The sequence below is a fragment of the Fusarium odoratissimum genome (genome assembly GCF_000260195.1).
Source record: "Fusarium odoratissimum NRRL 54006 unplaced genomic scaffold supercont1.1, whole genome shotgun sequence".
NCBI classification, from domain to species: Eukaryota; Fungi; Ascomycota; class Sordariomycetes; order Hypocreales; family Nectriaceae; genus Fusarium; species Fusarium odoratissimum.
Window position 1 is genome coordinate 1,420,576 of NW_022158687.1, and position 19,367 is coordinate 1,439,942.

General features: G+C 49.3%; 10 protein-coding genes across 17 annotated transcripts; 5 read left to right on the forward strand and 5 right to left on the reverse strand.

The window, feature by feature from the left end:
• The first annotated feature begins 40 nt into the window (after window positions 1-40).
• On the forward strand, window positions 41-3,128 carry FOIG_00504 (pre-mRNA-splicing factor prp46). Its single transcript, XM_031196682.1, has 3 exons — window positions 41-1,290; window positions 1,344-1,508; window positions 1,569-3,128. Exons 1-3 carry the CDS (start codon window positions 162-164, stop codon window positions 1,652-1,654), a joined length of 1,380 nt encoding a protein of 459 aa, XP_031072449.1. The 5' UTR covers window positions 41-161; the 3' UTR covers window positions 1,655-3,128.
• On the reverse strand, window positions 1,642-4,116 carry FOIG_00505 (origin recognition complex subunit 1). 3 transcript variants are annotated; one of them, XM_031196683.1, is made up of 4 exons: window positions 3,666-4,116; window positions 3,180-3,610; window positions 2,498-3,126; window positions 1,642-2,448 (listed from the first exon to the last, which is right to left on the reverse strand). In XM_031196683.1, exons 1-4 carry the CDS (start codon window positions 4,056-4,058, stop codon window positions 1,736-1,738), a joined length of 2,166 nt encoding a protein of 721 aa, XP_031072450.1. In that variant the 5' UTR covers window positions 4,059-4,116; the 3' UTR covers window positions 1,642-1,735. The 3 variants fall into 3 exon arrangements, with proteins under 3 accessions (XP_031072450.1, XP_031072452.1, XP_031072451.1); XM_031196685.1 differs by having other exon boundaries at window positions 1,642-3,126; window positions 3,666-4,095; XM_031196684.1 differs by having other exon boundaries at window positions 1,664-2,448; window positions 3,180-4,116.
• A 728-nt stretch (window positions 4,117-4,844) lies between these two features.
• On the forward strand, window positions 4,845-6,749 carry FOIG_00506 (uncharacterized protein). Its single transcript, XM_031196686.1, has 4 exons — window positions 4,845-5,273; window positions 5,334-5,881; window positions 5,932-6,168; window positions 6,221-6,749. Exons 1-4 carry the CDS (start codon window positions 5,064-5,066, stop codon window positions 6,708-6,710), a joined length of 1,485 nt encoding a protein of 494 aa, XP_031072453.1. The 5' UTR covers window positions 4,845-5,063; the 3' UTR covers window positions 6,711-6,749.
• Window positions 5,370-7,679, reverse strand: FOIG_00507 (prefoldin, alpha subunit). 3 transcript variants are annotated; one of them, XM_031196689.1, is made up of 7 exons: window positions 7,524-7,679; window positions 7,301-7,462; window positions 7,112-7,221; window positions 6,941-7,058; window positions 6,796-6,880; window positions 6,219-6,738; window positions 5,370-6,161 (listed from the first exon to the last, which is right to left on the reverse strand). In XM_031196689.1, the coding sequence occupies exons 1-5, from the start codon at window positions 7,543-7,545 to the stop codon at window positions 6,828-6,830; spliced, it is 465 nt and encodes a 154-aa protein (XP_031072456.1). In that variant the 5' UTR covers window positions 7,546-7,679; the 3' UTR covers window positions 5,370-6,161; window positions 6,219-6,738; window positions 6,796-6,827. The 3 variants fall into 3 exon arrangements, with proteins under 3 accessions (XP_031072456.1, XP_031072455.1, XP_031072454.1); XM_031196688.1 differs by having other exon boundaries at window positions 6,219-6,880; XM_031196687.1 differs by having other exon boundaries at window positions 5,370-6,880.
• Window positions 7,680-7,741: 62 nt separating this feature from the next.
• On the reverse strand, window positions 7,742-10,150 carry FOIG_00508 (prolyl-tRNA synthetase). Of its 3 annotated transcripts, none has more exons than XM_031196690.1 (6): window positions 9,855-10,150; window positions 9,763-9,803; window positions 9,616-9,706; window positions 9,482-9,564; window positions 9,300-9,429; window positions 7,742-9,248 (listed from the first exon to the last, which is right to left on the reverse strand). In XM_031196690.1, exons 1-6 carry the CDS (start codon window positions 10,024-10,026, stop codon window positions 7,948-7,950), a joined length of 1,818 nt encoding a protein of 605 aa, XP_031072457.1. In that variant the 5' UTR covers window positions 10,027-10,150; the 3' UTR covers window positions 7,742-7,947. The 3 variants fall into 3 exon arrangements, with proteins under 3 accessions (XP_031072457.1, XP_031072459.1, XP_031072458.1); XM_031196692.1 differs by having other exon boundaries at window positions 9,759-9,803; XM_031196691.1 differs by having other exon boundaries at window positions 9,763-10,150.
• A 93-nt stretch (window positions 10,151-10,243) lies between these two features.
• On the forward strand, window positions 10,244-13,657 carry FOIG_00509 (uncharacterized protein). Its single transcript, XM_031196693.1, has 4 exons — window positions 10,244-10,864; window positions 10,917-12,082; window positions 12,146-12,623; window positions 12,677-13,657. Exons 1-4 carry the CDS (start codon window positions 10,310-10,312, stop codon window positions 13,436-13,438), a joined length of 2,961 nt encoding a protein of 986 aa, XP_031072460.1. The 5' UTR covers window positions 10,244-10,309; the 3' UTR covers window positions 13,439-13,657.
• FOIG_00510 (uncharacterized protein) lies at window positions 12,676-14,526 on the reverse strand. The gene is made up of 4 exons (XM_031196694.1): window positions 14,203-14,526; window positions 14,028-14,151; window positions 13,944-13,972; window positions 12,676-13,894 (listed from the first exon to the last, which is right to left on the reverse strand). The coding sequence occupies exons 1-4, from the start codon at window positions 14,203-14,205 to the stop codon at window positions 13,607-13,609; spliced, it is 444 nt and encodes a 147-aa protein (XP_031072461.1). The 5' UTR covers window positions 14,206-14,526; the 3' UTR covers window positions 12,676-13,606.
• A 103-nt stretch (window positions 14,527-14,629) lies between these two features.
• FOIG_00511 (uncharacterized protein) lies at window positions 14,630-15,981 on the forward strand. 2 transcript variants are annotated; one of them, XM_031196695.1, is made up of 3 exons: window positions 14,630-14,878; window positions 14,941-15,641; window positions 15,701-15,981. In XM_031196695.1, exons 1-3 carry the CDS (start codon window positions 14,782-14,784, stop codon window positions 15,719-15,721), a joined length of 819 nt encoding a protein of 272 aa, XP_031072462.1. In that variant the 5' UTR covers window positions 14,630-14,781; the 3' UTR covers window positions 15,722-15,981. The 2 variants fall into 2 exon arrangements, with proteins under 2 accessions (XP_031072462.1, XP_031072463.1); XM_031196696.1 differs by lacking the exon at window positions 14,630-14,878 and having other exon boundaries at window positions 14,892-15,641.
• A 245-nt stretch (window positions 15,982-16,226) lies between these two features.
• Window positions 16,227-17,432, forward strand: FOIG_00512 (uncharacterized protein). The gene is made up of 2 exons (XM_031196697.1): window positions 16,227-16,355; window positions 16,663-17,432. The coding sequence occupies exon 2, from the start codon at window positions 17,031-17,033 to the stop codon at window positions 17,376-17,378; it is 348 nt and encodes a 115-aa protein (XP_031072464.1). The 5' UTR covers window positions 16,227-16,355; window positions 16,663-17,030; the 3' UTR covers window positions 17,379-17,432.
• Window positions 16,293-19,235, reverse strand: FOIG_00513 (V-type H+-transporting ATPase subunit C). Its single transcript, XM_031196698.1, has 5 exons — window positions 18,571-19,235; window positions 18,422-18,516; window positions 18,279-18,370; window positions 17,729-18,221; window positions 16,293-17,679 (listed from the first exon to the last, which is right to left on the reverse strand). Exons 1-5 carry the CDS (start codon window positions 18,863-18,865, stop codon window positions 17,473-17,475), a joined length of 1,182 nt encoding a protein of 393 aa, XP_031072465.1. The 5' UTR covers window positions 18,866-19,235; the 3' UTR covers window positions 16,293-17,472.
• Window positions 19,236-19,367: the final 132 nt, after the last annotated feature.

Consider the following 19,367-nt stretch of genomic DNA (forward strand, 5'->3'; position numbering starts at 1 on the left):
ACACATATGTGGCGCTATGGTGTAGAAAAAACTAGCGCCACACGCGGCTGCCAGCCTTTACACGCTTCCATCGCAAAAGATATCCCAGCTTATCATCATCATCAACATCCCCAGCGGTCATCCAGGTACTTTTGAGTCGCAAACACAGCCGCACATACATCATGGAGACACCAGAAGTGTCTCAAGATGCTCTTCGACTCAATGCCCTCGCCGCACAGAATGCGAACGTCTCGAGAACAGTCTACGCCCATGCATCCGAGCGATCGGCCACAAAGCGCCAGAAGCTAGACGACGCGTCCGAGGACCCCATCATCAAGAGACGGTTCCGTAACGAATACTCAGATGTCGAGACTTTACCGCCATCAATTACTGCGAAGCTTCCAACGAAACAGCCTGGGAAGAAGGCTTCTAAGGCTGGTGTGCCTGCTCGCCCAGCCATGAAACTCCTTGAGGGTGCGCCTAGTTCAGGCAAGGCATCTACTCCTGCTGCCAGGGACGAAAGTACACCACAGAACATGAGTCTTACTACAAGAGGAGTGCAAGGCCTTCAGCAGCAGAAGCCAGAATGGCACGCGCCATGGAAGTTGATGAGGGTCATCTCTGGTCATCTCGGTTGGGTGCGTAGTCTGGCTGTTGAACCTGGCAACAAATGGTTTGCAAGCGGCGCAGGAGATCGAACTATCAAGATTTGGGACTTGGCCACGGGCTCGCTGAGGTTGACTCTTACTGGACATATCAGTACTGTGCGCGGCCTTGCAGTATCCCCTCGTCATCCTTATCTCTTCTCTTGTGGCGAAGACAAGATGGTCAAGTGCTGGGATCTCGAGACTAACAAAGTTATCCGTCACTACCACGGACATCTCAGTGGTGTCTATACTCTTGCCCTACATCCTACCCTCGATGTTCTGGTCACTGGTGGTCGCGATGGCGTCGCCCGTGTCTGGGATATGCGGACCAGAAGTAACATTCACGTCCTGTCTGGCCACACCCAGACGGTTTCCGATCTCGTTTGTCAAGAGGCTGACCCTCAAGTTATCACCGGATCTTTGGACTCGACAGTGCGACTCTGGGATCTCGCAGCTGGCAAGACCATGGGTGTACTAACTCATCACAAGAAGGGTGTTCGTGCTCTAGCAACACACCCATCAGAGTTCACATTTGCTAGTGGTAGCACAGGGAGTGTCAAGCAATGGAAGTGTCCTGAAGGTGCTTTCATGCAGAACTTCGAGGGCCACAATGCTATTATTAACACGATGAGTGTTAACGAGCAAAATGTCTTCTTTACAGGAGGTAAGTGATACGATTCAATCTTCCTCGCCACATGTGTCTAATTTGAACTGTAGGCGATAATGGCTCCATGAGCTTTTGGGATTGGAAGACTGGTCACCGATTCCAATCTCTTGACACCACAGCTCAACCCGGCTCTCTTGATGCCGAGGCAGGTATCATGAGTTCAACGTTCGATCGCTCTGGCCTACGTCTGATCTGTGGTGAAGCTGATAAAACAAGTAAGTCTCGATCTCGCCCTGGCATGCTCGTCTTTGCCTTGCTAATGCATCTATCCATAGTCAAAATCTGGAAGCAAGATGAAACAGCAACAGAAGAGTCGCACCCCCTCGAATGGAAGCCAACACTGGCCCGACGAAAGTTTTGAAGGAGCAATTAGAGGTAGTATGTTTGTTTTTATTAAGGATGAATTGTCGCAGGACGCCGTTCGGGTTCTATACTACAACTGTTATACACCGATACCCAAAGCCTTAAGGTCCCCGTCATCACGGAGGGCCATTTTTACTTCATCGTCTGCAATAGAAAGACGGAGCTTACTGGACCTCTCTGCGCGCTGAGCTTCAAGGTTAATCAGGCCGGCCGCTACTAATTCGAGCGCCGCTGTGTGAATGTGACCGGGTCTGGTCATTGGGCGCTGACTTCCCATCTGCGTTCCTTTCAGGCCATTGTTGAGGACTGCTGCTACGCCTGGAAGTGCTGCTGGAGCTCGAAGGCAGGCACGGTGTATCTCATCGAGGGTGTCCCCGAAGGTTGTCTCGGCAAGACCTGTTCTTCGAATACGCAGCAAAAGAGCTGCCATGACAAGCTTGGACATCAAAGGCAGGCTTCGAAGGTGTTGTTGAATGGGATTAGTGGTTGCCTCGTTGATGGCCTTCTTGATTGTCGCAATAGTAACGCGACCTGAACCTTTGGGTTGCGTTTGACTGTCTCGCTTGCTTGGAGTTGCGGGATCACTAGGAGCATCGGCCTCGGCGAGCTCAACAGCTCGGCGGCAGATGTCAAGGGCTCTTCGGGCGTCACCACTGACTGCGGCTACCTTTCGACTGGCGAACTGTATAGCGTCAGGATCTACGATATTCCCAGGGACTCCTTCTAGTCGTGACTGAATGATCTTCATCAGTTGTTCGTGATTGTAACCAGGGAACGTGATACGCGTTAGACCTAAAGCTTTTAGTTAATATCACAGCAATGTGTCTGATTGAGATAATACCTAGTCGACTGCTGATCTTATTGCTGAGAGTTCTCTCGGGAAGATCCATGGTGTTTGCAACTGCAAGTACAATAAGACGGCTATGTCGCAAAGTCGGCCAGTTGAAGAAGTTGTACATGACGGCCTGATTCTTGGTGACTAGTTGGTCAAGCTCATCCATGAGCACTACACAAGGAATTCGGCGAGGGCTGGGGTTGCTGAACTCTCTTTCCAGATGATCAAGAGCCTGCGCTGGACTAGCTCTCTCCCCTTTAAGGGCTTCCCAGAGAAGGGTATAGGATTGGTGAGGGTCCGTGATTTTCATACCATTGATCTCCACGAATATGAAATCGTCCAGCTCATCAGAGCCTACAGCTTCTTCAAGCCTGGAGACGACCTCGCGGACCGTCGCTGTTTTTCCTGTTCCAGGTGTTCCAGAAATGTAAATACAGTTACCTGTGCCATCCGAAATAGCTGCTTCGAGATGAGAATAAACCAAAGAAAATTCTCCTTCCCGACAAGGAAGACTGGTTGGGACCGAGGAGACATGCAAGCGAGATCGTGCTATCTGGAAAGGTGAAGATTCAACTTGGCTAGGCGACAGTTTGCGTGTGGCCAAAGGTGTAAACTCAAGTCTCTTGCTTGCACTCCTACAAGTAATTGTTAATAACTAACGCCAGGGCGAGCAGCTTTGATCACCAACCTTTTGACACGAGAGCCCGGTGTGGCTTGGCTCCTTCGTGAAGTTGGCGTAGCGGCTACCGAGCCTCGTCCTGTTTTGGTCGGTGTCTGCGGAATTTGAGCAGGATGGTAAGTATCATCAGAAGGTGACGGGCTCCGAGCCTTTCGTCGACGTCGTGTGACTTTTGTACCAGTCTTGACCCTATCCATCAAGGCAAACAAATCATGCTCGCCCCTATATATTTCCTCCCATATAAACTCGTCTGTATACGTAGCAGTGCGGGTATTGCAGCCTCGTCGACAGACAAAGACCTTACCGAAGTCTGGATCATTTCGAGGAACCTTACCCTGGGGGTATTTCGCAAGAAAACCATCTTGAGACATGACCTTAGCTTTGCCGTTGATTGATGCCAGGGGGTTGATATCCCATGATGGAGAGATGTAGAGTTCATTCTATAAATTTTTGATTAGTCTACATTCAACAGCCTCAAGGGGTTTCAAAGCTGACTGGGTAGTAATCGGATCGTTTCTTGTCCCTGCTTCGGATCTCCTTTTCACTCGAAAACCACATAAAGTTTGCTGCTTTCTCTCCCTCTCCATCGTCTTCAACAAATTCGCAGATCAAGGCGATCCAGGCCTCATTAGAGCCATCGGCTTTGAGCATGACAGTGTCTCCAATTCTACATTCAAATTGGCCAATCCTCGCCCCGACGATCCTGTCACCTGTTACCTTTCTTCGTTTTCTATCGCTCTGTGTTCCATCGCTTCGTTCGGTCGTTGGGGTAGAGTTGTAGATCCATTGCCATGATGGTTCTGCGTCCGCAAGCTCATCGTCTGATAGATCATGGGGAATTTTAGACAGTTGACGTTTTGTATTTTCTTCTGAATTGATGGGGGCCATTATTTTGTCGTTATCCGGTGCTAGGTGCTGCCACAACGATTCACGCGTCGCAGGAGACGCGACGGAAGTAAAGAACAAATAATTGGTTGCTATGGGCTATGCATATATCGGGGGTTTATGACCATATTACAATACTACCTTGAATACTTTGGTAGGGAATCTTTAACACCTACCAGGCACCCTGTTATGTGTACTGTGCCTTACATAGTCGAATTATTATCCCACTTTTGGTGCCTTTGCGCAACAAAATCATATGTAATAGAAAAGTTTAAAGAGAGTCATGGAAACATGCAATTTATTTTATATCTTACTCTTCACCTTAGCAATACTGTCAGAACTTTAAAATACACCTTATATCTAAGTAGTTAGTATAATAGCATTTATTAATTGAATGCTTTCTTTTAAAACAAACAAACAAATAAATAAATAAATAAAAAGCTATAAACTGTTGTTAATTATAATTAAATAACTTGTTTTTTAAAGTATCCTCACTTACTTATGTATCAACTCAGACACCTCATGGAATTAAAGAGAAGATTTTCCTACCTTAATTAGACTACCTTACCTACCATGCATCTACTTACCTACATTAATGATATACATTTTACTACTACCTACGATGTAAGGTGGGCAAACACCTGTGAGCCGAAAGCTGTGCAAGTGCCATGCAGGATGCAGGATAGCAAACGGGAAAGAGCAATCATGCTTTGCCGATGGGCAGTATCAGCTTTGCACTCAAACAAAATGCAAATAAAATTGTTTGCTTCATCCCTACCTACCTAAAGGTAGGCAGCCGCCCGGCTATGATTCACTGTTTCCATGCACCTCTTCTCCTTCCCCCCATTCCGCCTGCTCAACTCTTCCCAACACAAGAATTCACTGTGACTATCAGTCATTCAACATTTCCGGTCTGCATCTCGCATAACGATAAATATTGTCTGCTGTTCACCAGCTCATTCTCCTCCCTTCTCCCTTCTCCCTTGAGTAAAGGCGCTGCGATACGGCATGTATCAGGGCAGGGGAAGAGGAGTACCCTCGGGTAGAGGTGACCTCATGCCTCCAGCTGCTCTCTCAAGGGCGCCAAAGTTTGCGTCGACGAAAAATGAGAAGTTGAAGACAGCTAAAAACATCTACCAAGGTAGAGAAGAAAAGATACGGCAAGCCGAGGATGCTGAACATCTTGGCCGTCCACCGGCGGGAAAATATCTAGTACAGGTAAGGGTCCTCTCGAATTCACCTCTAAGTTTATATGACCGCGTTTGACGAGACTTCAAGGCGGCCCTTGTACTTCCCGGGCAACACTTGCTACCTGTTGCATTGGATGAACCAGCGGCACTCGACGATATCCGCAGAAAGTATCGGGTCTATATCACGCGGGATGTACCAAACATTCTTGAGATTCACTGCGATTCTATCCATCGCCTCCAGCAGGCGTTTGAAGCGGTTAACTGGAGAATTCGGGACATGCGTCTATCTAACGACAGTTCTCCCGCGCGCTTTCTTGTACAGAGGCCAACTAAAGCGGTCGTCACTGATATGATTCAGTTGAAACTTGGAGCACGCCCATCTTTTCTTTCTAAAACCTCGAATCCTGTCAGTAATGCTTCCTCAATGGATGAACATTTGCCAAGACTAGCGTCCGACCTGGCGTCCTCAGCAGAAGGCCTCATGGCACTCAATAAGACCATGGGCTTGCGAGTCAATTTCGGGCACGTTATCATTGCCAAGAGACCGAAAGGTACTGAAGACGAGATCGCATTCGCCCATTTCACCAGACTTATGAACATGTATCCCAGTCGTGGAGGAGCCTCGATTGTAACCAGGTGAGCAGGCAATAGGCTCAAATTGGACCACCGCTTCTGACACGCAATAGACTTGGAGACGCTAACGAGGCGGAGCAACTCTTGCAGTATATCTCACGCCCAGAAGCAGGCATCTGCAAGAACATGAAGGACATGAGGCGAGGTTGTGAGGTGGTTGTAGTGGCCAGTGGTCTACAAATCAAGACTGAGGCCGACTACAATCCTCAACTTATGCAACTAGCAATGGTCCGCGCTACTAGGCCAGAGACCCGGGCACGTTGGAGTTGGACGATTGCTGCTCCTAACATGTACGTCAATTATTCGAAACAAATCTCACTTACTCATGTCTTGCACTTACAGGGAACACGATTGGAACATTCGGATGGACGCTTGGGACAAAGTGGACGTTCCAACAGAGTTTAGAGATCTTGCAAAGAGGATATCGGTTGTCTTCAAACCAGACGAGGGCACCATTCTCCCTTTGCCAAAAGTCAACACGAGTAAACTTGCGATCCCCGATGAGCAAATCACTGAAATTCAGGCAAGATCTTGGGCAATAATTCCATTCAAAGAATCCCCCTATGTCCTCAAGATCAACATCACCAAGACTCTAAAGGGATCTCGCACGATTGGGGAGCAAAATGTTACTTGGGGGGTTGAATTATACGCCCCCCACTGGGAGGAAAGTGTGAACCACTCCAGTGGTGGCCGAAAGGACTGGGGGGAGGGGCTCGAGAATATTTGGGAGGAGGGTGATGATCTCCAGTCGAGGCTCGGGTGCTTCTTGCGGATCATTATGGAGGTCCAAGCCCTCCTGAACAGAGTGCATGCTGATACTGCCTCGTCATAGCAGGTTCGCAAAGGCGATGCTGTGCCGCCTGGGGGATCACCGTAAGATACCTACTAAACTGGCGTCTGGCTAATCTTCATCGTACCTAGAATGATGAGAAGTTTTTGATTCTTTCTTTTAGGCCTGTTGATCGCCTTGCCCTTGGCCAGCCATGATCTTTTGCCTCAAAACTGTTAGGGGTCATATTAGCCGTGCTCCTAATAGAGGCTGCGTGCCCGAGAAAAACATACCTTCTTCAATCGTTCGTGCATTTGTCTGCTTCCGTTGGACAATAACCTCGAGGTCTTTCAGGTTATTACCCAGCTCCTCAACCTTGCTCTCGTAGAACTTTTCGGCCGACTTGAGTTTCTGTATGGTGGTCAATCAGTGAGCAGTTCCGAGCTTGCCAGGATCACAAATACCTTTTCAACCAAGAATCCAGTGCCTACATCCACCAATACAGTATCGGCATCTGCGAGCTCACCGCGAACGTAGAGGGAGTTGGTGAGGGGAACCAGTACAGAGTTGGATCCTAAAGCATGTCAGGTGCTGTTTAGAAAGCGAGATTGTGCGCTGAGTGGGGGAAGCGGCTAAGCAGGTGGGTTATGTACCTTCGGGAGCGGCAGCGCGACTTTTAACGCATCGGAGGCAGTCTTTAAACTTGTTCTGGGCGGCATGGAGTTGTGCGAACGACGTCGTCAAGTGCTCGAGCTCTTCATCAAGCTGCTTCTTGACTTGGGCAAGCTGCTGAGGCTCTAGCGTATCGAGGTTGACTATAGCGCAAGTAGGGTCAGCAAATGGGTATTCAGAATGAGTTACTGGTAGTAGGTTTACTGGTTTCTTGTCTTCCAGCCATTTTTTTTGGTGTGTACTGAAGTGTCGGCGGACAGGTAGTAGTTGTCGTGAATTACTTCCTTTGAATGCCCCTCCAGGGTCTCGCTTTAGTAATAAAATGACGTGGGGTTGTTGAATTCTACTAACGGGGGTGCTATAGGCACTGTCATTGATTTGCCTGGACACCAGTACCTAACACCATACTTAAGGTACGTAAGTAGCTGCATTATAATCCAAGTAATTAGTGGCCTTCTCTTGTTTTGCCCAAGATACTACATTTTCTAATTTAAGAGGTGAATAATTTCTTTCTTTTCTCTTTTAACTTGTCTAATTTTGTCGACCTCTGTTGCTATGAACTTTGCTTTGTTTATTATACATTCGCCTCGAATGTAGTAGTTATGTTATAATAATCCGGATCCATCCCTTACAGCTGATCCAACAAATTTGAGATGAATTCTGGCAGAGCGTCAAGCTTTACAGTTTCCTTGATCGAAAGTCGTCTGCATTGAACTTCGCAAGTGCCATTTTCTTTGTAAGATCTTCCCATGATAACCAAGACAGGAAAGCCTACCATATCGGCATCTTTCATCTTCCAGACAAATGATCGCTGGCGATCATCGAGAACAACGTCCAAGCCATTACGCGAATTGTCGCCCGCGGCAAGTAAGTCGTAAATTCTCAGAGAGTCTTCGGCTAAGTCTGGTGCAGGTATGATCGCAACCTCAAACGGCGCAATGGCTCGGGGCCAATTCAGTCCTTGCTCGTCCGCGAGAATCTCAGCAACAGCACCAAAGATTCTCGAAACGCCAACGCCATGACAGCCCATTTGAAGAGGAATACGACTCCCTGGAATCAGTCCCTCTTCCGCAGCTGCCGCCGGAATCCCCGAGCGTGGTATAGTGACACAGGCATCGAGTGGTACTGAGTAGCGAGTTCCAAGTTGGAATGTGTGGCCGCACTCTAAAGCACGATGGATTTTTAATGCGCCCTCCTCACATCGAGGGCAGGCATCGCCATCAGTGATACGTGCCAAATTCAGCCCGCCACCAGAGGCTGTGCTGTCAATTGTTGAATACTCAACTTGGTATGGTTGAAGATCTTCGGGTAACAACGGTAACTGATCGCGAACACTTTCAAACACCGGTACAAGTCTTCCATCAACAACATTGATCACTTTTGTCGTTCCGCTCTCCAATGATGCTCCCCAAAGTGGCAAAGGATCCTCAATGGTGGCGTCCAGCTCAGGGACAGCTGATTTGACGGCATGAAGGTTGAGACCGCTTTCTGCAGAGGCCCCCGATGATCGAGGATACCACGCATTGATCAAGGCTTTTCTGTCCTTGGAAATACCTCGCCAAACACGGAAGTGAGACGCCGGAGGGCTCTCCGAACCATCATATGCCGTAGAGGGGGGTCGGAGAGCAGCGACTTCGTCGTTAGCAGTATAGCCACAAGAGTCACAATTTATCACGGTATCTTCTCCAACAGAACTTGGCAAGTGATATTCATGGCTTAGGTCACCGCCCATATCACCAGAGCTTGCCTCGGCCACAAGATATGGGAGTTTTAGCTCATCAAAGAAGGCGCGGTATGCTGCAGACACCTGACGATAGGTCTCCACAGCTTCAAGTGTTGTGAGATCGAAAGTGTAGAGATCCTTCATGAGGAACTCCCGTGAGCGTAGAAGACCGTGGCGAGGGCGACGCTCATCGCGGTATTTTCGGGCTGGGAAACGTCAGTAGGTTTAGCGTCAATGTTGAAGATAGAAATGCGAACTGATCTGGTAGAGTCGAATTGGAAGGTCCTTGTATGAATTGACGATTCCGGCGACAAGCATGGTGATCTCCTCCTCATGTGTGGGCGACAATATCAGCGGAGTCTCTTTACGATCTTTGAGTCGAAAAAGCTGAACGAGTTAGCCCAGCCCATACCGCTTCATCAAAGCTTCAGACTCTTACCTCCGGCGCAACAGATTCAAGACGATCACTCTTTCGCCACAGTTCTTCTGATGAAATAGTTGACAGGGATAATCTTGATGCACCTACGGATAACGTTTTAATGACATGTGCTAAGTTGCTGGCATCGTACTGACCAACTGAGCGCATATGTTTATCGATCAACTTTTCTATCTTATCCTGAACACGAAGCCCCAGGGGAAGAAGCTGAAAAATTCCAGAGTGAGCCTGCCGATGCATTAACACCCAAGTCATCATTTGGCGACTCAGGTTAAGCTACCTACCTGGCGGAGGAAACCACCGCGAATGAGTTTTCCATGGCCGACTAAAATTTAATGAGCTCATAAGAGATTCAATGGAAACAAAACAAACTCACACTCATCTTCATTAGCAGTGATACCCCCGGTTGGCACCCATATTGTCGACAGTGCAGACCGTTGCGAGTCGGCTTTTGCTAGACTTGTGACTGACAAGGCGCGCAGCTGCACACCCCAGGGGCCCCTTTGGATAAGAGAGCCGCCTATACGGGCAATCCTTGTGCCAATCATGGTTTTAAAAACTGAGACGACAAGAGATTTCAACACATACAACTTTTATGAGATCAGGCCCTCTTTTGATAGTAATTCAACGGCCGGAAGTCCTTCCGTCTAATTGCTATCATGTTAGTCATCCTGCATTAGCGCCCGTAGGCGCGCTAGACGCCCGGAAGGTGGAGGTGGGGCACTCGGAAAAATGTGATGCCAAAAAAAAAAAAGTTGGAGGTCTCTGAGATCCATTTCCATTCAAGAGTTTCCATCTGAGATTTTCAATCAGCAAACCGGCCTTGACAACATGGCGAAGCCTTCTAAGAAACCGAAAGGCAAAGGGCCTCGCAGCTCTTCCAAGGGACCAAACTTCGACAACAGTGCACTGGATAATCTGACGTCTACAATCGACAAGAAGCTTGGCAAACGAAAGCAACCTCCAACCAAGGCTAACAGCGATCAACATCAAAAGAGACAGCGAAATTCCGAGGGCACATCTGGTGAGAAAAGCGGAAAGATCGACGAAAAGACTCTATTGGAAGAGATAAAGGCCCTTGGTGGCGACGAGAGCGACCTGGCGCTTATTCAAGATATTGACTCTGACGACGAAGAGTACACTCAGGGCCCCAAGGATTCTAGAGCTGTCGATAAGAGCCTTAAGGATGAGCTGGCCGCTTTTTCCAAACAACTTGGATTTACAGAGGTTGCGATGAGCGAAGCCAGCGACCAAGAGGACGAGGAAGAGGACGACGACGACGACGACGATGCTGAAGATAACGAAGTTGAGGGGGTTGATGACGATGATAGTGAAGAAGAACAGGCCGTGGCACTCAAGGAACCCACCCAAAAGAAAGGCAACATGGTAGGTTGAACGATTTCTAGGGCGAATTTTCTGACCGCTAACAGTAAGACAGGCCTTCGAGCCTCGAGCAGACTGGCATGATTCTGAGCTACGCAAACTCCCCGCACCGACTACTGATGAGCCAACTCCGCCCAGAGCCGCTCTGGATGCTCTGAAACAGCACGCTCAGGCACTGCTGGAGGAGGACGCAACCAAATACAGAACCAGCGTCTTTGCTCAGTCTTCTCACAAGTTCTTGTCAACAATCATGACTTCAGGTACACTTAGCGATAAGGTCTCTGCTCTCACTCTTGCCGTTCAAGAGTCTCCGGTTCACAACATCAGGGCCTTTGATGCTCTTATGAGCCTGGCCTCCAAGAAAAGTCGAGGACAGGCCCTTGGTGCCATTGGCGCGCTCGTTGATTTGCTTGGCCCCGGCACATTGCTCCCTGCTGACCGCCGCCTTCGAGCTTTCCACGATCAGCCAGGACTTGTTGGAACTTTACAGCGAAATCCTGGAAAGCCTTGGGCCCCTGGCAACGCGTTGCCTGGGAAGATCACACCCTCCCACCTGATTGCCTGGATTTACGAGGATTGGCTTAAGGCGACTTACTTTCGACTCATTCAACTGCTCGAATCCTGGTGCTCAGACGAGATCGAGTATTCACGTACCCGAGCACTCGATTTTGTCTATGGCCTCCTCAAGGAGAAGCCCGAGCAAGAATCCAACCTCCTCAGATTGCTTGTCAATAAGTTGGGTGACCGAGACCGCAAAATCTCTTCTCGAGCGTCGTACCTCATTCTCCAGCTGCAGAATTCACATCCTGGAATGAAACCTATCATCGTCCGAACTATCGAACAGGATATCCTTCTGCACCCAACTCAGGACCACCGATCAAAGTATTATGCCATCAACACCCTGAACCAGACAATACTTAGCAACAAGGAGCCTTCATTAGCTGAGGCCCTGATGCGAATTTACTTTGATCTTTTTACTATCATTTTGAAGACTGGAAGTCTAGGCATCACTGCGCCAACGGACTCGAAACCAGGCAAAGATGACGATAACAAAGGTGACGTTAAACGGAATACTGGACGACGACCTCAAAGGCCGCGAGGCGGTAAGCCAGCAAAGCCCTCAGCTTCTGAGCCTGAGACTGAGGCTGCCGATAAGCTTGTATCTGCCATCTTGACTGGAGTCAACCGCGCAGCTCCATTCATGGTTGGCAACGATGCTATGTATGTGTGATTCTGTTTCTTTCAACATGTATTGTCGCACACGTAACACTGACACTATAACAGCATGGAATCTCACCTAGACACACTCTTCAAGATTGCTCACTCAGGCAACTTCAACACTGGAATCCAGGCGCTTCTCTTGATCCAACAAATATCTTCATCAAGAAGTCTTGCAAACGACAGGTTTTATAGGACCTTGTACGAGTCCCTACTTGATCCTCGACTGGTGAACTCCTCAAAGCAGGCACTTTACCTGAACCTTCTCCTGCGCGCGCTCAAAAACGATGTTGACAGTCGCCGAGTCAAGGCCTTTGCCAAGCGTATGCTCCAGATTTCTGGTCTTCATCAACCCTCATTTACGTGTGGACTTCTCTATCTTGTCGGACACCTACGCGAGAGCTTCCCCGATCTTTCGACTCTACTGGAAGAGCCTGAGGAGTCCATTTTTGACGATGAGCCCGCAAATGAAAAGCAACGATACGATGGTCGAAAGAGAGATCCCGAGTATAGCAACGCCAATCGTAGTTGCTTATGGGAGATGGTAAGTTACAGTTTGTTGTCTCAACTCAGTGCCACCATGCTGACTATTTTCAGATTCCTCTTCAGTGTCACTACCATCCGTCGGTTACAGTCTATGCGATGTCGATATTGGAGCGCAATAAGAAGTCACTGAAGCCGGACCTTGATAGCCATTCACTCATTCGCTTCTTGGACAAGTTCGTCTACCGAAACGCCAAGGCCACCGATTCATCCAAGGGTGTGTCCATCATGCAGCCTTTACGGGCTACCAAGGACGCTGGCGACATCTGGCTCGGCAGCCGCGGAGCTGGAGGTGCCGTGTCGTCTGTGAACTCATCCGCATTCTGGAAGAAGAAAGCGGAAGATGTTCCTGCGGAGGATATCTTCTTCCACCAGTACTTCCAGCAGGTTGACAAGGAGGGCAAGGAGACTAAGAAGAATGCTCAAGCCGCAGGAAACGTTGAATCTGATGATGAGCAAGAAGATGAAGTTTGGAAGGCACTGGTTTCTACACAACCTGGCGTTGACCCTGATGACGACGGCTCTGATGTGGGCTTCGACCTCGACGACTCAGAAATGGCATCAGACGATGACTCGCAAGCATTGTCCTTGGATGGCGAGTTGGGCGAGGATGACGACGACGACATGAGTGTGGATATCGAGGGGTCCGATGAGGAGATGGGCGGTGCTTCGATCAGCGAGGATGAGGGGGGATTCGAGGTCAAGGAGGCAGCAAGCGAGAAGACGAAGTCGAAGCGCAGAAAACTCAAGGATCTTCCTATGTTCGCCTCAGTGGACGATTACGCCGAGCTCTTAGCCGGAGAGGACGATATGTAGGAGAGCTTATCAACTGTGATGACATGATGAAGCTGAACCCATGTTTTAATATTTTGGCGGTACAATACACATGTTGGTGCAGGAGTCAACAAGGCACATCTGAAAATACGCCCACTGGCATGTTAGACAATATGCCACATAAAATACATCTCTCATTGTTTATCTCAATCAAGTATCAAACCACTCAAGCTCATCATTCTTGGTGAAAATTGCTCTGTAGGTCTTTCCACCACTTGAATCCTCGCGCTCCTCGGTGTGAATGCTATGGAGCTTGGGAGGCTCATCCCCACCGCCAATGAAGACACGGAAGTGAATATAAGATGGGCCTGAAGGGTCGGGCAAAGCGGGAATGCGAAGCTTGCCGAACAAATGAATGCCGTAGGCTGATGTAGCGACACGAACAGCTTCGAAGTCGTCAGCGCTGAAACCGACAAGGTCTTGGTCTGAGAGGTGTTCCTATATCTTATAAGCCATGGTAAAACGAGAAATATTCGATTGAACTTACAGCAGCTGCAAAGTACTCTGGTTCGTGCTCTGAGAGTGGGGTTTAGCTTTAGATCCAATCAGAGGTAGGCTCATATCGACTCACTATTGTAGTCGCGGCGGAGGTGAACAAGAGTCTTCTTGAGCTCAGGGAGGATTTGTTCAAAGGCTGTAATGGAGTCCTCTTTGGGAGGGTGAACAGGGCCCAGATCGACAGTTTCAGCGGTCGCCTGGATTAAAGAGTCAATATCAAGTTTGCCAACCAAGTTCGATAGTCTCACCATTGTAAGTAAGGTGCCTAGTGAGTTCTAAGTGATTTTGAAATGGATAGTGAGTGAGGAACTCGATAATAACGGTAAACGGAAATGCGACACTTTAAATACTATCAAGAGTACCTAGCCACGTTATACAAGGAATAAAACACACAAGCACGCATGTCGTCAGCGGCCTTTGATCGTCTCATACAAATCATGTCTCACAAGCTCGTCGAGCTATTCTGGTTGGATGAGACTCACGTCACAGGTGCTAGGGGTCCTAGCACATGGCTGGCAGTTGGACATCTTCCCCCGGTTATCAGGGTCGTGCCAACTTGGCGCATTTCAGAAGACTACAAGCCACAACAGCTTTCCACTTTAGGTATCCAGGAACAAAGTCAGCTAACGTTTAAGTGCATAAACGCCGAGGCCAACCCTCCTATCCGAGGCAAAGCGGAAACGCCGATAATCAAGACAACCTTAAATCTAATCAAAAGCCGAGGCGGCGCATTTCCAAAGCTCTTTTTTTTTTTTTAATACTTTTTGGTCTTTACATTCGCCTTTGTTTCGTTGACAGAGTTCGCCTTCTAGAACAACAAAGTTGCTATGTTTTCCAAACAAGTTGGTCACAATGGACGTCTTGCAGCGCAAGCTTGCAAACGGTTTGCTCGTCCTACCCAGTCCCGCAGTTATGCGACTGGAGGTGTGTTTGCGCCCCTCAAAGCACTTGTACCCGTAAGATATACTGACAAATCTAACTTGTAGCAGCCGCAGCAGCCGCCGGTGGCGCTTTCAAGAGAGCAGCAGGTATGTTGCTCGCTGGCGTAGGCGCAAGCACAGCAGGCGGTTTTGGAACATGGTACACGATGCATTCGAACGGCATGGGCTTTCACTCGGACGAAGAGAGCCTGCGACGCTTCGTCGCTAACCACGAAGAGGCGAAGATGGTGGAAGAGACGATCAACAAACACCCGCTCGTTGCAGAGCTCCGCGCCAACCCCAAACTCACCGAATCGCGGCCGCACATGAAAATGCCCGGATCATACCGAAGTCGGAGCCTGACAGGAGGAGCGCTCATCGGCGAGGGGAAAATGCCAGTACCACCGTACGCCTGGATGGCGCCCAAGGGCAAACAACTTGTGTCTATAGCATACGTCGGTGACGACCTGTGCGGCCACCCTGGCATTGTGCATGGTGGCTTTCTGGCGACTATGCTGGATGAGGGTCTCGGGCGTTGCTCCTTCGGCGCGCTGCCTCATAACATCGCAGTTACAGCAAACCTCAATGTCGACTATCGCAAACCCACACCAGCGGGGAGCTTTCTGGTTCTTCGAGCGGAGACATACAAGGTGGAAGGCCGCAAGGCCTGGGTTCGGGGCCATATCGAATTACTGGCCGAGCCTGGCGAGAAGCCGACGATAGTGGCCGAAGCGCAAGCACTGTTCATCTCGCCAAAGTATGCTGCGGTAAGTTATATATATCGTGTGATACCGATATCCTAGAGATGTTCTAATGCGTCTTGTAGATGATGCCTAAAATTGGTTAAACGAACAGATGACACGCATTATGACAACTTTTTCGAGCGAGCGACGGGAGTGACAGGTGCATTTTATATGGTTGTGTTGCGGTAGACGAGGAACCTCGCAGTCGGCAGGTGACATGATAGATGACAGAGCATTTTACAAGAACACATTCTAATTACACATAGAGCGTTTCCTTTGGGAAACTCGATGGAGCGTGGCCTATCGATTTGTCTGCCATGTATTACACATAGAAATAATATCAAATTCTCCATTTAAAGCTGAGGTTGTTTTTTTCTCTTCACAGGGCCGACTTCCGGCGCAGTGGACGGACGCCGTGGAGTCGCTGGACCCGCGCCGGCCACTTAACGAATAGGCTTGTATAGGATGGGGAAAGGCCTCTGATGTCGCCATCCTCAACATGAGTTCTCATAGGCTGATTGCGGTCTTATGAAGGTGGATCTCCGGGGAGTCTGTAGCAGTGGCTTCTGCCGCCCGATGGCCCGATCACGACATCTCGAGGGCAAGTTGCGGGCAATTACTACATCACATAGGTAGGTTCCTGGAGCGAATCATGTAGACGTATAGAAAGATGGTATAAAATTTTATCACCCAGTTCGTGGGGAGGTCGCAATTGGCGCCAGAAATCACTATTATTAGGTAGGTTCAGGTCGATTGGCACTCTACCTAGTATCTACATAGACTGCCATACTCACCCTCCACCCATTAAATACTTTTTTTTTTCCTCCCTTTCTTCACTGTCTAATACCTATCTCAACATATCTTGTTTGCACAATGGCTACGTAAGTCAAAAACAAACCACTCATCTCGTATACTGCCTGCCCTCGCTGTGCCTATCTGGCTTCCAAACCTTCTCTCCAAGTCTCTAAATCATTACCCCGCCATCCATCGCTATACATCCCACTTCAACACCAGAGGCATCGCTAACTAATGACGCGCTTCACAGCAACATCACCTGGCACCCTTCCTTATCGCGCAAGGAGCGCAACGAGACCCGTGGCCAGCGCGGTCTCACCATCTGGCTGACTGGTCTCTCTGCTTCTGGCAAGTCCACTGTCGCCACTGCGCTTGAGCAGCATCTCCTTCACCTCGGCGTCGCTGCCTACCGTCTCGACGGCGACAATGTCCGCTTCGGACTGAACAAGGACCTTGGCTTCTCCGAGGCTGACCGAAACGAGAACATTCGCCGCATCTCCGAAGTCGCCAAGCTCTTCGCCGACTCTTCGACCATCGCCATTACCTCTTTTATCTCTCCCTACCGAGCGGATCGCAAGGTCGCCCGTGATCTGCACGAGCAGGCCACACAGGGTGGCGATGAGCCAATCCCCTTCGTCGAAGTCTACGTTGATGTGCCCCTCGAAGTTGCCGAGCAGCGTGATCCCAAGGGTCTTTACAAGAAGGCCCGCGCTGGTGAGATCAAGGATTTCACCGGCATTTCTGCTCCGTACGAGGAGCCTGAGAACGCTGAGATCACTATCAAGACTCACGAGAACTCAGTTGAGGAGTGTGTTGCTCAGATTGTTCAGTGGCTCAATGAGAAGGGTTATCTCAACAAGAAATAGGCACAAGATTCATGATTGTTTCGCAGTTAAAAGAGATAGATCGGATATTACTGCCATGCGACACCGGCCGTCGTCACTCATAGGCATAATGATAGGGTAGAATATAGGCGTTTCTTGCATGCAGGCGACTTGTTCTATCGTTCTTCTTTCTCGGCTTGTCTTCCTTTCCCCCAACCTTCCAGCCGCGCCAATCGCTAAGGAAACTCGATCTCGTAGTATACGTATGCCGTGTATTCGTGTCCCTCGCCAGTCTGAAACCCAGCGGCTGCCATCTCCGAGCTCAGCGCAGCGTCGTCCTTGGTGATCTTGCCTCGCTTGTCCCGTCCAAAGGCATTGCCGCCAAGGAACGAGTAGTTTGAGTCCAGAGCAGCCTTGACCTTGGGCGCCAGCTTGGATGTAGTCTGAGAATTTGATCAGTGATGTGAATTGGGACGCATTCGACAGACTCACCTTAACTAGGACCGATACGTAATCTAGAGGCAGACCATAGCGAAGAACTGCCTCAACAAAAACCCGTAATGTCATAACATGTATCCAGATCATGACACTTTCGCTCCATCCCGTGCGTCCCATACGCAGAGCCTCGCCGCAAACCTTGCGCTCTTCATTGGTGACTCGATCGAGCTCCCTTTGCTCTTCTTGTCGACCGCCTTCAACGTACTTGTACTGACGGGGCGTCCACTTCTGTTCGCGGCACTTGGCGAGGAATTCGGCGCTGTGTTTCTTAAATGTCGCCACAGCAAAGAGAACAAACTCGTCGTCCTTGGCCACCTCGATAGCCGAGCGAGGCACAACCATGGGCGATATTGTCTCATACTCCTTAATGAAATCCTTCTTTGCATTGCCAGGAACAACAATGAGATGTGTCTCAATGTACTCAGAATCCTGCACAAGAAGTTTCGGGTCGACAATGGGGGTCAAGGACTTGGTAGAAAGGTTGCCGCTGATTAAGATTGTCAATGATCTGAGGATGGTATTTTGATCAGCGGCAAATACTCACGTTTGGCGGCGCTGCAGAGCCGCAAGGTTTGTCTTGACAGAGTTATACTGATTAAACTTTGTCTTAACGTCGGTATCAACGTTGGCTAGTTCCTGAGGACATGTTAGTTGGAGCTTAGGACTGAGGTTGATGGATGAACGCGCCTTTTGCAAAGTGCTAATTAGCTCTGCAAGGGACTTGTCGGCTCGATATCGGATTTTGTTCCAGCTGAAAGTGCTCACGTACTGATCAGTGGGTTCTGATGTGAGTGATTAGCGGCTATCCGGCCTCAAAACAAGTGTACGCGACTGACTATCGTTGACCATCTTATACTGGGCGATACGATCTTCGTCACCCTCGAGCACATTCTTCAGAGAGTCGGCGACCTTGGACACAACAGCCTGGCATGACGCCTCGAGCTTGGTAAGCTCATCTGCCTGTTGCACCAGGGCATCCAGAGTGCCGATCTTGAAATCGGGGATGTTGAAAGGCAGAACGGACCCATTGTCGGAGGAGATGGTCCCGCGCAGTGATGATATGGCATCATCACGATCGCTCGAGTCAAAAACGCCCTGGGGCAAAGATAGGAATGCGTATTTCGTCGACATTATAGCACGCTCGAGCTACAAGATATTCGATGGATGAATTATGTCGAGAATATCTACAAGATAGGCTGTCGGTTTGATGAATGTGACGCCAGCGAAGAACTCGGGCAGCTCCACACGGTGAAAGCTATGGCTTTAATCGCGAGTCAAGCTCACAGGTTCATCGGAAAACGGCTCTCCGTTGAAGTCTTGCTGATGAAACAGAGAGAACGAGGGCGAGGGCGAGGGCGAGGTTGGGTCGTATCGCGTTACGTTGCGTTTATAGGGCGAGACAGTGTTGCTGGAGTTGCTAGCACTACACTAGCTAATACAAGGCAGTGGGAGCTTCCATGAATATCTTAGGTAGGCAAGGTGAGTAGCAGTTGCCTTTGGGATCAGGGGGCAGTTGTGGATCTGTGGCTAGTGAGTTAGGTATGACGACTGCTTGTGGCTGCCCACCTCGATAGTCTCATACGGTGCTCGAAGGTACGTCCCTGGCATAGAGTAACCAGTTAATATATCGCAT